The sequence below is a fragment of the Euleptes europaea genome, chromosome 21 (genome assembly GCF_029931775.1).
Source record: "Euleptes europaea isolate rEulEur1 chromosome 21, rEulEur1.hap1, whole genome shotgun sequence".
Lineage (NCBI taxonomy): Eukaryota > Metazoa > Chordata > Lepidosauria > Squamata > Sphaerodactylidae > Euleptes > Euleptes europaea.
In genome coordinates, this window is record NC_079332.1 from 11,905,052 (window position 1) to 11,921,203 (window position 16,152).

The window sequence follows — 16,152 nt, forward strand, 5'->3', positions numbered from 1 at the left end:
TCCTTCTGAAATCTATTTCAAGAAACAAGGAATATGTATTTTTAAGCTGCCCACCAGGGCCTTGTGGTTATTTTGGCAAAAGGCGTTTTCCTTTTTTTAAAGCCCTTGTTTGTGTCAGGGGGACAGTCTAATTGGCATGGCTGGGAATTGAAAAACCTCACACGCCAGAAGTCGCTCCTCAGGAAATCCGTGTGACTCATTGTTCCTAACGGGGAAGGTGTCTTGCCTCAGCAACCAGCTTTGCCACATCAGCCCATGCCAGAAGCTGGGAGAAAACAGGCTTTTAAAAAAAGGTCATAAGTACAGTGTTTATAGAAGTATGGCCACATTTTTTTTAAAGGAGGAAAGCTTAGTGCCATGAGGCTCCTTAGCACATTAACACATAATGCTGCCTTCTACTAAATCAGATCCTCGGTCCATCAAAGTCAGTATTGTCTGCTCAGACTGGCAGCGACTCTCCAGGGTCTCAGGCTGAGGTCTTTCACATCACCTCCTTGCCTGGTCCCTTTAACTGGAGATGCCGGGGATTGAACTTGGGACCATCTGCATGCCAAGCAGAGGCTCCACCACTGAGCCACGGCCCCTCCCTATGGCTCTCCAGGGTCTCAGGCAGGAGTCTTTCACATCACCTACCTGCCTAGTCCCTTTAACTGGAGATGCCGGGGATTGAACCTGGGATCCTCTGTATGCCAAGCAGAGGCTCTACCACTGAGCCACAGCAGCTGATTTGCTTTGGCGTGAACTGAGAATCGAAGCCCTTGAAAGGTCGGCGCCAAGTTCTAGGTCCCAGACAGCCCTGCGTATCCCTTGACTCCTCTGCTCCACATCGCTCCCTCCCCACGCTACTTTCAGCTTCGGAGCGCACGGTGAGGCCTCTGCTACCAAGATTTGCTTGGACTCTTATACTAGGGCTTGCCAACCTCGAGGTGGCGGCTGGAGATCTCCTGCTATTACACATAAAGCTGCCTTCTACTGAACCAGACCCTTGGTCCATCAAGGTCAGTATGGTCTACTCAGACCGGCAGCGGCTCTCTAGGGTCTCAGGCAGGGGCCTTTCACATCACCTACTTGCCTAGTCGCTTTAACTGGAGATGCTGGGGAATGAACTTGGGACCTTCTGCATGCCAAGCAGATGCTCTACCACTGAGCCACGGCCCCTCCCTCTACGTTTGTTGATGGGATATATAATAAGTGGCCAATGGATGCACGGAAATGTATATGCCCCCTGATTCCCCTGTTAGTGGACTGCCCCAGACCTTTCAGTAAAACATCGCTTAGAGCTCTTTTTGTCAGGTACAATACCAAATTTATCTGTTAGTATGGCCAGATTTGCCTGGCTGGCAACCTAAATAAAACATGGACATGTCTGGAAAAAAACAACAGTAGATATGAACACTTACCTTGAGAAGTAATAGTGGTATGGCTCACGGACTCCACTTGTCACATATGGAGACTGTACCCTCTGACCTTGAGATTGTGTACGATGACTGATTTATATGGTATTTGTATTGCATATATGTGGGAGATTTTGTGTGTATAATATTGAGTTGGTTTATGTTTAGCAATCTAGTTGTAGTAAGAGTATATAGTGTAGGAATATCATCATTAAATGTGCAACCTTGAGATGAAAACTTGGTAAAGATTATAATAGGTTGTGTTTGCTAGAACACTAGCAACACTAGAACACTAGCAACTAGCAACCCGGAGGTTGGCAACCACAGAATTTCAGTCCAGAGAAGCTGTTGAGATTGGAAAACGCTCTTTTCTCCAGGCAATTCCTGGAGGGTGGAAATAAAGAACTTTTCTCCAGGCCAGCCCTGGAGGTTGGGAACTGAGGGTTTTTTCCCTCTTCAGGTTCGTCCAGGAGGATAGTAGCCACAGAACTTACAACTTAGATTTTGAAACTTGTTTAAGATTATAATAGGTTGTTTTTGCTAAAACACTATCATTCTAACAACCTAGGTTCTTCTTTTTGAGGTGGCAACCAAAATAAGACAAAACGTGCTTAAGGCTTTGGAATAAGCAATCTGTGACCAGAATCTGTATTGTTTATATACGTTCCTAATTTCCATTACATTTTATTTTTTAATATTATTCCATATCTAGGGTTACCAGGTCCCTCTTTGACACCGGTGGGAGGTTTTTTGGGCGGAGCCTGAAGAGGGTGGGGTTTGGGGAGGGGAGGGACTTCAATGCCATAGAGTCCAATTGCCAAAGCGCCCATTTTCTCCAGGTGAACTGATCTCTGTGAGCTGGAGATCAGCTGTAATAGCAGGAGATCTCCAGCTAGTACCTGGAGGTTGGCAACCCTGTCCATTTCTATTTATGTATGTATTCAGTTTTTAACTTTGTGGGATACTTGATGGTCTATGAGTGAGAATAAAGTATGAGATGCTTGGAATGTTTTCTGAGACTCCCCCAGTCCCTGAAATAAACTTGAACGCTCTTGTCTCGCTCTGACACCCCCAAAATGTTTACTTCTGCAGTAGGTAAAAGTAAGAATTACCCACCCTTAGAGATGCCCTCACCCTGTCTTTAGGAATGAATCACTGTTCTGACCGTTGCTCTTCATTTGGAAGGAGGGACGCCCAGGACGATGACTCATGAAGAGACACAACAACAGGCAATCACCCCTGTGAAAGGGTGGTTCTGCTGAATGCTCTGGTCGCATCCAGGGCACTGGTGGGGCGGAATTGCCTGCCTTTGATGGAGAGTCGGACTAGTCAGTCATGCAGAGATGTTGCAGGTCACTTCCTATGTGATTTGATTTGTTGATCTGATAGGATAAATAGTAGGGTTGCCAATCTCCAGGTACAAGCTGGAGATCTCCTGCTATTGCAACTGACCTCTAGCTGATAGAGATCAGTTCCCCTGGAGAAAATGGCCACTTTGGCAATTGGACTCTATGGCATTGAAGTCCCTCCCCTCCCCAAACCCCACCTTCCTCAGGCTCCGCCCCCAAATTTCCCAACCTGGAGCTGGCAACCCTACACCATGGGTTACACTGACCATGGGGCTACTGCTACTCTGTCAAAAATGCAAGATCTGGAGCTTCTTTTTTACAGAAAGTTTGGAGAGGGGAGGGACTTCAACGCCATAGAGTCCAATTGCCACAGTGGCCATTTTCTCCAGGGGAACTGACCTCTCTTGCCTGGAGATCAGTCGTAATAGCGGGAGGTCTCCAGCCACTACAGGGAGGTTGGCAACTTTAACTTGGCTTGATACCTCTCTGTTGGATATTCCATTGGCTATAGTTTTGCAAACAACACTGTGGTTGGTTGGGTTTTATTTCCTGGCTCTGCCCAAATTTGCACAGAGTTAAGCGAATTGCGAAGACATGATAACACAGAGGGTCCCCCCCCCCTTGATGATGTACTGTGGGGTTCTAAATGGGGGTGGCATTAGGTGCGAAGGACCACGGGGGTGGGCTGGGGGGACCCTAATATCTTTGCAGCTCAGCTTTCCTCCTCCTGAGGTCTGCCACCCCGCCGCGGTGATCCCACGTAACCCAACGGGCTGGTGAAAAATATCCCCAAAGCAATTTGTTGATTCATAGGCAGACTCCCAATTGTGGAAAAATCTGTCCAAAAGGAGAGCAGCTTCAGTATTTCCGTCCCCCTGGTCGGCCAGCAGCCGTGGGTACCCGGAGCTGCCTGGCTACCTGCCCACAAAGATCCGGTGAAGCATAAATGACGGGTTCCAGTAAAGATGTTGAAAGTACCTGCTTGAGAGTATGCGTTATGGAGGGGGGGATTCTTAATCCATATTGTCAAATATAAACTCTCTTCCTGTTGGTTATTTTAATTATAAAAAAAACAAAATCCCCACCCCCCCTCAACAAGCTTTTAAAATAGATTTCGAAGAAGAATGAAAACAAAAATAAACCCAGTCTGGTGAAGCTGGTATCCTGTTCAACCCATGGGATTTGGTGCAGTAACTCTTAAGGAGTCTACGTCTTGCAAATAAGCAGACCTGCCGGTAGGGTTGCCAGGTCCCTCTTCACTACCGGCGGGAGGTTTTTGGGGCGCACCCTGAGGAGGGCGGGGTTTGGGGAGGAGAGGGACTTCAATGCCATAGAGTCCAATTGCCAAAGCTGCCCTTTTCTCCAGGGGAACTGATCTCTATCGGCTGGAGATCCGTTGTAATAGTGGGAGATCGCCAGCTTACTACCTGGAGGTTGGCAACCCTACCTGTCAGGGTTGTGTAGACTTGGTGGAACAAATTCAAAAAGATGCCAAACTCCACACCAAGGGTATGACTTTGGGTTGCTGGCCTCCACCTTCCAAAAACTAGGGTTGCCAGGTCCCTCTTTGCCACCAGTGGGAGGTTTTTGGGGCAGAGCCTGAGGAGGGTGGGGTTTGGGGAGGGGAGGGACTTCAATGCCATAGAGACCAATAGTGGCCATTTTCTGCAGGGGAACTGATCTCTATCGGCTGGAGATCAGTTGTAAGAGCAGGAGATCGCCAGCTACTACATGGAGGTTGGCAACCCTACCAAAAACCTCCTGCCAGTAGAGAAGAGGGACCTAGCAACCCTGACTTCAATGCCATAGAATCCAATTGCCAAAGCGGCCATTTTCTCCAGGGAAACTGATCTCTGTCGGCTGGAGATCTTGTAATAGCAGGAGATCTCCAGCTAGTACCTGGAAGTTGGCAAGCCTATGCTGCAGTCTAGCAGCTGTAGTGTTGGAACCAAGAGATGGGGGGGGGGGGCAACCCTCCGAAAGCACAAAAGCTAACTCGGACAACTTGAAAGCCCGTCCTGAGAACTCCAGTGGCTCATATCAAAAGGAATGGGGAAAACAATCGCGGTCTGGAATGTTTTTGATCTTCCAAAAGTGGCAGGCTTTGTGAGAGACATCCTCGCTTGTCTGTATTTTGGAATCTGCAGCCCCGCATTCTTTTTCGCAGTTACATGAAAGCAAATTTAAAAATAAAATAAAATTAAGGGGGGGGGGTTCCTCTGAACTGCTGGGCAGCCGGCCCAGCTGTTCAGTTAGCATATGAAGAATGTTTGGATCCGAACCAACCTTTACAGGTTGTAAGCGCACAGATGCAGAACCCACGCAAACCAAACGATTTGGGTAATACTTGTGTTTTGGAATAAATTCCCTTTCCACTTACCTCTACTGAACAGATTGCTAGGGGGAAGCCTTTGCGTGTTTTTTCTTGCGGCCCCATCTCTGCGCTGATAAGTGTGCAGCCGTTTCCCCCTGTGCGTCTCCTGCGGCCCTGAGAGAGAGCTGTTATGGAAGAGAGCGGAGGGAGGTTAGAGGTAGGAATCAGGGTTTTTAAAAATTGTATTTATTATTCTACCTTGCATCCAAGATGCATGACTTCCCTCCCTCCCAACCTTGTGAAGTAAGTTAGGCTGAGAGAGAATAACTGCCTTAAGGTCATAAGAACATAAGAAGAGCCCTGCTGAATCAGGCTGGTGGTCCATCTAGTCCAGCATCCTGTCTAACACAGTGGCCAACCAATTCCTCTGGAGGGCCAACAACAGTGTATAGAGACCAAGGCTTTCTTCTGGTCAGAAACTCAGAAGAGCCCTGCTGGGTCAGACCGGTGGTCCATCTAGTCCAGCATCCTGTCTCACACAGTGGACAACCACTTCCTCTGGAGGGCCAGCACCAGGGCACAGGGGTCGAGGCCTTCCCCTGATGTTTCTTCAGCAGAGGAAGCTGCTCCATGTCTCCAATATCTGATCACTAGAGGATCTGATCATCCTCTAAACATGGATGTTTCATGTAACAATGTGGGCATAGAGGCCGAGGCCTTCCCCTGCGAAGAACATCAGAAGAACCTTGCTGGATCAGACCAGTGGTCCATCTAGTCCAGCATCCTGTCTCACACAGTGGCCAACCAGTTCCTCTGCAGGGCCAACAACAGGGCATAGAGGCTGAGGCCTTTCCCTGATGCTTAGGGTTGCCAGATCCCTCTTCGCAACCGGTGGGAGGTTTTTGGGGTGGAGCCTGAGGAGGGCGGGGTTTGGGGAGGGGGAGGGACTTAGAGTCCAATTGCCAAAGCGGCCACTTTCTCCAGGGGAACTGATTATCAGCTGGAGATCAGTTGTAATAGCAGGAGATTGCCAGCTAGTACCTGGAGGTTGGCAACCCTACTGATGCTGCCTCCTGGCACTGGTATTCAGAGCTTGACTGTCTCTGAATGTGGAGGTTCCTTTTAGCCACCATGGCCAGTAGCTGCTGATAGCCCCTCTCCTCCACGAATCTGTCTAATCCCCCTTTAAAGCCATCTATGCCTGTGGCCATCACTACCTTCTCTGGCAGCGAATTCCACACTTTAATTACTCGTTGTTTAAAGAAGCATTTCTTTTGTCCATCCTGAATCTACTGGCCCTCAGCTTCACTAGTATGGTTGCTAACCTCCAGGTAGTGGCTGGAGATCTCCTGCTATTACAACTGATCTCCAGGCAATAGAGATCAGTTTGCAATATCTGAGCAAGGCTGTTAAGGATAGGACACTTTGGAGGACACTGATTCATAGGGTCGCCAAGAGTCAGAAATGACTTGACGGCACTTAACACACACACACACACACACACACACACACAATGTTACCCCAATAAGTTCTGGAGGAGAGCTTGGCCCAAGGAACCGTTTTCAGCCGTGGCCTCCTGGCTTCCGTAACATGTAGGTCTGCTGTCAGGAAGAAACTTACAGTGCAATTCTAAGGATGCTTTCCTGGGGGTAAGCCCCACTGAGTAACCCTGAGTAGTAAGTAGCCTGAGTAGGCCTACGTAGGATTGCTCTTTTAGGCATGGTGTAGTGGTTTGGAGCAGTGGTTTGGAGTGGTGGAGTCTGATCTGGAGAACCAGGTTTGATTCCCCCACTCCTCCACATGAGTGGCGGAGGCTAATCTGGCGAACTGGGTTGGTTTTCCCACTCCTGCTCATGAAGCCAATTGGGTGACCTTGGGCTAGTCACAGCTCTCTTAGAGCTCTCTCAGCCCCACCTACCTCGCAGGGTGCCTGTTGTGGGGAGGGGAAAGGAAAGTTATTGTAAGCTGGTTTCAGTCTCCATTTAAGTGGTAGAGAAAGTCGGCATATGAAAAAACAAAAACCCAACCAACTAAGGTGGGGGAGTCGGTGGGGCCCTTCACAGTGCAATTCCAAGCAGAGTTACACCTTTCCGAGTTCACCGACTCCAATGGATTTAGAAGGGTCGAACTCGGTTTAGGATTGCACCGTTAGTCTTGCAAGATGCAAGTTTTTTAAAAAACCGTTTGTTCTGATCTTTTGAAGAGGCATTTCTGAACTCTGAACCCATCTTTCTTTCTCAAGAAACCTCAGAGGGCTGAAATAAACTGGGGTTTTTAAATAGAACTCTTCCGAAACGCCAGTCTTTCTTTCTTTCTTCCTTCCTCTCTGTCCTTCCCCCCCACCTCTCACCCCCATCTCTCAAGTCAGATTTGCAAGTAAACTTAGCCTGGCTGAACTTTCAGCCGGGAGGACAGGATGACAGGATAATGTATCATCGGTGTACTTTGTCATCATTGCGAAGGTGCAATTTATGGCCACGTCTGGCCCAACTGCTGAGGGTTTCGATACAGTGACTTCCTTTTATGTGGCTGCTACTAGGAAAATGGCATTTTTATTGGGGAAGGGAGCGTGGGCCCTTAGGTTCCCATCGAGGGAGAGCTGTAGCGTGTCCAGATGGCGGCTTGCTACGTTCTTGGTCAGTTCCCCCGGGGAATGGAGGAGATAATATACCTTCTCTGGGAGCATAGCTAGACCATCACCATAGCTCTCTTTCCGAAAAGAATTGTGAGAATTATAGCTCTATGAAGATAGTTCCAGGGAAGGCCTTCTCGCTTGACCAATCTCCACTTCTACTTTTAGGACTCAAATTGGCTTCCTTGGTTTCCCACAGTAGGGCTGGCCTCTTCTCCCAGCCAATTAGGGTTGCCAGCTCCGGGTTGGGAAATACCTGGAGATTTTGGGGGTGGAGCCTGAGGAGGGTGGGGTTTGGGGAGGGGAGGGACTTCAATGCCATAAAGTTAGGGTTGGCAACCTCCAGGTACTAGCTGGAGATCTCCTGCTATTACAACTGATCTCCATCTGATAGAGATCAGTTCACCTGGAGAAAATGGCTGCTTTGGCAATTGGACTCTATGGCATTGAAGTCCCTCCCCAAACCCCGCCCTCCTCAGGCTCTGCCTTAAAAACCTCCCACCGATGGCAAAGAGGGACCTGGCGACCCTACATAAAGTTCAATGGCCAAAGCGGCCATTTTCTCCAGGCGAACTGATCTCTTACCAGCTGGAGATCAGTTGTAATGGCAGGAGATCTCCAGGCACCACCTGGAGGTTGGCAATCCCATGACCAATGGCTGCTTCTAATGTCAGTGCTCAAAATGGCTGCCTCAAATAGGGTTGCCAGGTCCCTCTTCGCCACCATTGGGAGGTATTTGGGGTAGAGCCTGAGGAGGCTGGGGTTTGGGGAGGGACTTCAATGCCATACAGTCCAATCATCAAAGTGGCCATTTTCTCCAGGTGAATTGATCTCTGTTGGCTGGAGATCAGTCGTATTGCAAGCGCTCTCCAGCTAGTACCTGAAGGTTGGCAACCCTAGCCTCAAAGCCTCATGGTAGCGTTGACCCCGCCTCCTCGGCCAACACCACCTTGCTGTGTACATCTGTAGAAAACGCACTGCACAAAGTTGGCAGTACACACATGTTCTTAGAAACTGCCAGAACGCCGCCAACCGGGTTTATAGAAGAAAGCCTCCCTTTGTGTAAGATGTTTTCTCTTTCCGTGCTGGATTCCCCCTTTTAACTTCGTGGTGACAGTATTTCCTACAGAACATTGTGCGGCTATCTCCTCTCCTTCTTTTGAGTTTGACAGCGTTAATGAAAAGGCGAAAGTTTTTTTTTTTTAAAGGTGATTGCCCCTTGATTCTGTGTGCGCACCAAACTTTAGAAAGTGGGGGGGGGGGGAACTGCAATGCCAGCAAACCGCAGGGAGCTGAAGACTCAAAGAGTAAATACAGTCATTGTACGAAAGCAAGAAGACTTGAAATTCTGTCCGCAAAGCAGGTTGTTTCGTTCCTCTTTTTCCCCTCTCTTTCCTGACTATGCAAGGAAATGACTTGGCTATTGTTGTCGGGCGGTTGACTTTCAGATGCTGTACCGTGTGAAAGAAAGCAGTTTTGGAGGGTGCCGGGTGTAGGGGGAGTAGTGTGTATTTTGAGGACACTCGAGCCCTCTTCCCCCCACCCCACAAGCCCTCTTCTTCACACAACGCATAGTTCAATGGTGGAACTCCCTGCCCCAGGATGTGGTGTTGGCTGCCAACTTGGAAGGCTTTAAGAGAGGAGTTCATAGAGGAGAGGGCTATTAATGGCTACAGGTCAGAATGAATACTAGTCATGATGCATACCTGTTCTCTCCAGGATCAGAGGAGCATGCCTATGATATTAGGTGCTGTGCAACACAGGCAGGACAATACTGCTGCAGTTGTCTTGTTCGAGGGCTTCCTAGAGGCACCTGGTTGGCCACTGTGTGAACAGACCGCTGGACTTGATGGGCCTCGGTCTGATCCAGGAGGCCTTTCTTATGTAACTAAGTCTCCCTGTCTAAACTGGTTTTCTCTTCTGTTTCACTGGTAGGTATATGTCAATGGAGATTTGGTCACCAACATCAGTGAAGGCGGCAGCTTTGGGGAGCTCGCGCTCATCTACGGGACGCCAAGGGCCGCGACCGTCAAAGCCAAGACAGACCTGAAGCTTTGGGGTATTGACCGAGACAGCTACAGACGCATTTTAATGGTGGGTTTAAAACCTAGTTATTCTCTTAAGTTATTGCTGCTCTTTCACAGGTTCCTGTAATGACGCCATAAACCTTCATGGCACTTGCGCATTTTAACGATAAGTGGTTAAAGGCTCTTTAACATTTGGCCGGTGCCCGAAGCCGCTGCTGTATTTACAAAATAAACAGCAAGGGAGAAGCTCTGTAGATTCATGGGAAAAGGAAAAGGAGCTGTAAATCAAAGCCACCATCTTTAGGAGATTATGTTCCAAGCCTACCCCTTCAATGCAGGGGGAAATAAAAAAAATTCTCCTCCTGGCTGGGTCTGTGGGTGGCCGGACCCATATCTATATCTGAAAACATGAACACTGAATCAGACCCTTGGTCCGTCAAAGTCAGTATTGTCTATTCAGACTGGCAGCAGCTCTCCAGGGTCTCAGGCAGGGGTCTTTCCCATTGCCTACTTGCCTGGTCCCCTTAACTGGAGATGCCGGGGATTGAACCTGGGACCCTTCTGCGTGCCAAGCAGAGGCTCTGCCGCTGAGCCACGGCCCCTTTTCTTGGAACAGCTGCAAACTGCAGTCCAGCAGATATGTCTCTGTCGAGCAGGCTAGGGCAAAACGGCCAGGCCTAGAGTATTGATGTCAGGGCTGGCCAATCCAGAGGCTGCATACGAACTCCGAATTGTTGGTTACATTCATTTCTCCATGTCACCCATCATGGAATTCAAGACTAAAATAGCCCAGTTTGGCCTGAGAGCTTGAGAACTAGAAGATTGGGAATCACTGTGTTAGAAGAAGAAGAGGAAGAGGAAGAGTTGGTTTTTTATATGCCGACTTTCTCTACCACTTAAGGAAGAATCAAACTGGCTTACAATCACCTTCCCTTCCCCATAACAGACACCCTGTGAGGTAGGTGGGGCTGAGAGAGCTGTGACGAGCCCAAGGTCACTCAGCAGGCTTCATGTGGAGGAATTTCAAACCCGCTTCCCCAGATTAGAGTCTGCCACTCATGCGGAGGAGTGGGGAATCAAACCAGATTCTCCAGATTAGACTCCACCGCTCCTAACCACCACTCTTAACCACTGCACCACACTGGCTCTCTAAGCAGGGTCAGTCACCTTAAGCTGGCAACCTGAAACTGACTTCCGTTGACATTGAACTCAGGTCGTGAGCAGAGCTTGGACTGCTGTACTGCAGCTTACCACTCTGTACCACCAGAGGTTTTTCACTAGAGATGCCAGGGACTGAACTTGGGGCCTTCTGCATGCCAAGCAGGTGCTCTACCACTAGGGTTGCCAGCTCCGGGTTAGGAAATACCTGGAGATGTTTGGGGCAGAGCCTGAGGAGGACGGGGTTTGGGGAAAGGAGGGACTTCAATGCCATAGGTCCAATTGGCAAAGCGTACATTTTCTCCAGGTGAACGGATCTGTATCTGCTGGAGATCAGTTGTAATAGCAGGTGATCTCCAGCTAGTACCTGGAGGTTGGCAGTCCTATCTACCACTGAGCCATGGCCCCACCCATGTGTTTGTTGTGGGTCTGCGAGATGCACAGACAAAATGCTGAACGTACAATCTGGTTAGACCCATAGCTAGGGTTGCCAGCTCCGGGTTGGGAAATACTTTGAGATTTTTGGGGTGGAGCCTGAGGAGGGCAGGGTTTGGGGAGGGAAGGGACTTCAATGCCTCAGAGTCCAATTGCCAAAGTGGCCATTTTCTGCAGGGGAATGGATCTCTATCGGCTGGAGATCAGTTGTAATAGCAGGAGATCTCCAGCTAGTACCTGGAAGTTGAGTAATCAAAGCTATGCACTTTAACAAGGCTCAATAAAGCACATATACTGCTGTTGCAAACATATATATTGAAGAAATATTTTTTCACAACACACTATCCCAAGGATATGAGATCCAGAGCAAGGACGTGTTATGCACAATTCAACATACAAAATAAGTGTACATACAAAAAGTCAGGTACAATTGCTTCTACTGTCCCAAGCAGCAGTAAATATATTAAGAACCCAGATGGTGAAAGTCCTGAGCTGAACGGAATAATTTTTAACCGCAATGGGCTTCCGGTAAAGTCCCCATTTCAGTGCCTTCTTCAAGCTTCAAAAGTTTCCGTGTGCCAATTTAACCAATATTGGAATAAGACGTCTCCCTGCCCAAAGTCTAAGAGGCTTGATCAGCGCCTGAAGCAACCCACCTACTGCCTTCCCTTCGCATCATTACACCGCCGAAGGATCTACCCAAGAAAGGGCTTAGCTTTCAGATACGCTGAGTTTCAGCAGACGACATTGCGTGTGGCGGAACTTCAGTGGTTGTGAAGCGAAGCATGTTTCTGTCTCCACGCTCCTCTGGTCACCCAAAGCCCTTGTAAGGCAGTGCTGGGCTCTTCGAGGGGATGTTGTGGTTATTCTGACCCGCCGATCTTTCTCAGCAGCTCATCTTTTCCAAACCAGAGCTTGGTCAGTGACTAGTCCCTTTCTCATCCACATTTTTTGGAGGGGGGGGCACATCTTGCCATTAGCAGAGAGATCAAACGCGGCCAGCTTATGCAATCTTCTTCTTGTCAGGCATAAACCTCTTTGAGGGGGCCTCACTGGCCGTCTGACTAATGTGTCCCTTTTGTCTTCCGCCTGACTACCTTCACGGGGCTCTCTGTGGGCAAGAAACTCCTCTGCGGGTTGTCCTCGGCACCACATGTTAGCCAGCCCCTGCTGATCTTAACAAGTTCCGTGGTTGGGACACCCTTTCGTGACTAATCCGCATTAGTCAGTCCCTTCCCCTCTTGGAGCCCCCAAACATATTAATCTTGTCTGGGGAGGGGAGAGGGTATGGTTTGAGCATTAGGGGTATTGCCAGGGCCAGGTTTGGGGTGCGAGTCAAAGGGTCCCAGTTCACAGGTTTCGAGGGGGGGTGGGGGGGGAGAAGGCAAAGCAAGCTGTAGACTTTGTATTTGAAATATGCATTTTTTGTTGCCATTGAGTCACAGCTGACTTATGGTGACCTCGCAGCATTTTCAAGGCAAGAGACGTTCAGAGGTGGTTTGCAGTTGACTCCCTCCACGTCAAGACCCTGGTTTTCCTTGGAGGTCGTCCATCCAAAAACTTGCCAGGGCTGACCCTGCTTAGCTTCTGATGTCTGAGGAGATCAGGCTATCCAGGGGCTATCCAGGTCATTACCATCCACCTAAAGGGAGCTTCCTCCCTCTTTCATTACCTGGTTCCTGCCTGCCTTTTGAAAAAGAACTTCTGCCTTGTTTCGGATACGTCTAGCAACTTTCCTAATGGACCTTTGGTCAGATGAGCTTATTTAATAACAGGGAAGCTTTCCTTAAGGAGTCTCTTGAACCCTGTCGGGAACGTGGCCCCAAACCCTGTTTAGCCATCGAAGGTTCACAGGCCTCATCCTCTTACCAGTGAGCTGTAGTGGTTAAGAGCGGTGGTTTGGAGAGGTGGAGTCTGATCTGGAGAGCCGGGTTTGATTCCCCACTCCTACATGTGGGCGGCGGAGGCTAATCTGGGGAACTGGATTTGTTTCCCCACTCCTACACATGAAGCCAGCTGGGTGACCTTGGGCTAGTCACACTCAGCCCCACGTACCTCACAGGGTGTTTGTTGTGGGGAAGGGAATGCAATTGTAAGCTGGTTTGATTCTTCCTTAAGTGGTAGAGAAAGTCAGCATATAAAAACCAGCTCCTCATCCTCCTCATCCTCCTCATCCTCCTTGTCCTCGTCCTCCTTCTTCTCCTTCTTCTCCTTCTTCTTCTTCTTCTTCTTCTTCCTCCTCCTCCTCCTCCTCCTCCTCCTCCTGCTTTGAACCCTCCAGAATTCCTCTTACCATTCGGAAACTTTCCACCCTGTGATTCTTCTTTTTCTTCTTCTTTTAAAAGACAATAGTCCAAAGCCAACTTAAGTGCTGAAATTCTTTTTTTATTATTATTATGGAGTCTTTTGAACTCTTTTGTTTTTGCAATCAGTAGGCATTGCTTCACAGACTTCTGGAGGGCTCTCTGTTTTGCGCATTGCTAAGAATGTAGGTCCGAAGCATAATTTAATATCAGGCTTATGCAGGGAGAAGCCAGAAGTCTTATGCCAGCTGCATACCTGCCAAAGATGGTCTTTTATGCGCAACCTGAGCTCCGTTCTCCCATTCTCTTAGCCGTCATTGGTTGGGCTTCTTAATTCAAGGCGGGCCTATTTTTTGGGAAGCAACCAATGAGCTCCTGGTAGCACAGTTGCAGTGGTTTGTTTTTTTGGAAAAAGGTGGTGGGTGGTAGAGTGGGCGGAGGAAATGAAAAAAAATCTGGAGAGAGAAAAACAAAGAGCGAAAGTAGATTGGAGGAGCGGGATTGGAAAGTGAGAAAGCTGGATCTAGGGGAGTAGGTGGTTTGGCATACGGTTTGGAAGTTGATGGAGTCCCTTGGTACCTTCATGGAGCCAACAAATGGTGTAGATCAGCCCAGTAAGTTTTTTTCCAGCATTCCTTCTCAGGGCTCTGCTTCGTTTATGGTTTCTTTCTTTCAGAGGATGTTGAAGTTAGTGGTGGCTCAAGACTGAGGGTTGCCGACCTCCAGGTACTAGCTGGACATCTTCTCTATTACAGCTGATCTCCAGCCGATAGAGATCAGTTCCCCTGGAGAAAATGGCTGCATTGGAGATTGGACTCTATGGCATTGAAGTCCCTCCCCTCCCCATACCCCGTCCTCCTCAGGCTCCGCCCCAAAAATCTCCCATTGGTGACAAAGAGGGACCTGGGAAACCTATCAGGGCTTCACTATGAGAGCACCCTGTAGGGGTTTTGCACACCTCAAGGTCTTTTTAGAACCCCGTTTCACTCTCTGGCCCTACTTTGCTCTCATTGAAAAGGTATATGTGACAAGAGGCAAATTTGCTGGGGACGCCGGACAAGTTAAGCCAACAGAATTGGGCGATGAACACTAGGGTTGCCAACCTCCAGTGGGGTTGGGCGGGAGATCTCCTGGGATGACAACTGATCTCCAGACTACAGAAATCACTTCTCTTTGGACATTTATGCAGGAGAACTCAGAGCCTGGTTGGCCACTCTCTTGGTGCACAGTTTTGTAATCCGAGTTTTCAAATCCCTATTCAAGGGGGGGGGGTAGTTAGCCCCGCAATACTTCCTTGTGACATTGTGCGGAAGAGGACATGTCCTCTTCTGGACTAGAAACTGGTTCAACAACAGGGAAGAGAGATCCATAAAAATGTGACAGAGAGACCACCGCCCAGCCGACACGCTACTATGCCGATGAACAGAAGGTGTTCCTTCAAATATGAAAGACCCAGATTTGCAAAGAAGGGTAATGGTGCCTGTGAAGTAGGGTTGCCAGGTCCCTCTTTGCCACCGGTGGGAGGTTTTGGGGGTGGAGCCTGAGGAGGGCAAGGTTTGGAGAGGGGAGGGACTTCAATGCCATAGAGTCCAAACACCAAAGCCGCCATTTTCTCCAGGGGAACTGATCTCTATCGGCTGGAGATCAGTTGTAAAAGCGGGAGATCTCCAGCTAGTTCCTGGAGGTTGGCAACCCTTCTGTGAAGCGAGAAACAAACAGACATTCTCCACGTCAGAACTGTCCAAAAGGATAATCCATCCCGCACTGAGTGCAGGTAGCTCCCGTCAGCTAGGAACAGGTTTCAAGCAGCATTCCCCCCTCCTGTGGGCTGTGAATTTCTTTGAGAAGGATTTCGTCTGTGGCCTGTACCCCCTCCCACAATATTTCCTGTTAACATCTGTTGAATGGGTAGTTTGGCTGCATCTCCCCGCCCCACAAAATTAATTCCAACCAGTCCTTCATAAGCAATTAATTTATTGCCAGTTTCCTTGGAAAACCTGAGATCTTGGAGACGAGTGGACTTCTTCTCAGTTGTTTTGATCCTGTCCGCTGAGACGACTAACAAACATCAGTCATCTATCTCTTTGGGGGTTCCCTCCTCCCCCCCCCTCCAAATGTATCTGAAGACTCTCTGTTGGTTGCCGTACTGGTTGAAAACATTTCTTGACTGCTGTCTGGCTCGGAGCGAGAGGAAAAGACACCCCCCCCCAAAGCCACGGAGCTTTCAATGTTCATCCTCCTCTATAAATTATACCAGAATATTTTAGCTATACTTCTGAACTCCGGTCTGTTAGTCAGGATTTTTTTTTGGGGGGGGGAGGTCTTTTTTTTGGAAATGAGACATCCAGATGGAGCCGAAGATCACAGGTGCAAGAACACCAGAGCCTCAAAGATTGCGCCTGTCATATCCCTGGCCGGTTGCGCGGTGGTGTGTTGGCGGAGGCCGATCGAAATGGCGTCGGTGTTTCATTTTTCAGATGCCATATCGCATTGCAAAACCTTGGACTCATTTTGCGGTCGGTAAATCCTCTTTTTTTCAG

At 48.9% G+C, this 16,152-nt stretch overlaps 1 protein-coding gene across 1 annotated transcript in view; it reads left to right on the forward strand.

The window, feature by feature from the left end:
• Positions 1 to 16,152, forward strand: part of PRKAR1B (protein kinase cAMP-dependent type I regulatory subunit beta) — a 91,170-nt gene that overhangs the window by 39,257 nt on the left and 35,761 nt on the right. Inside the window, exon 6 of the mRNA XM_056866370.1 lies at positions 9,625 to 9,783. Coding sequence (XP_056722348.1) covers positions 9,625 to 9,783 — 159 coding nt within the window. The remainder of the gene's footprint in view (positions 1 to 9,624; positions 9,784 to 16,152) is intronic.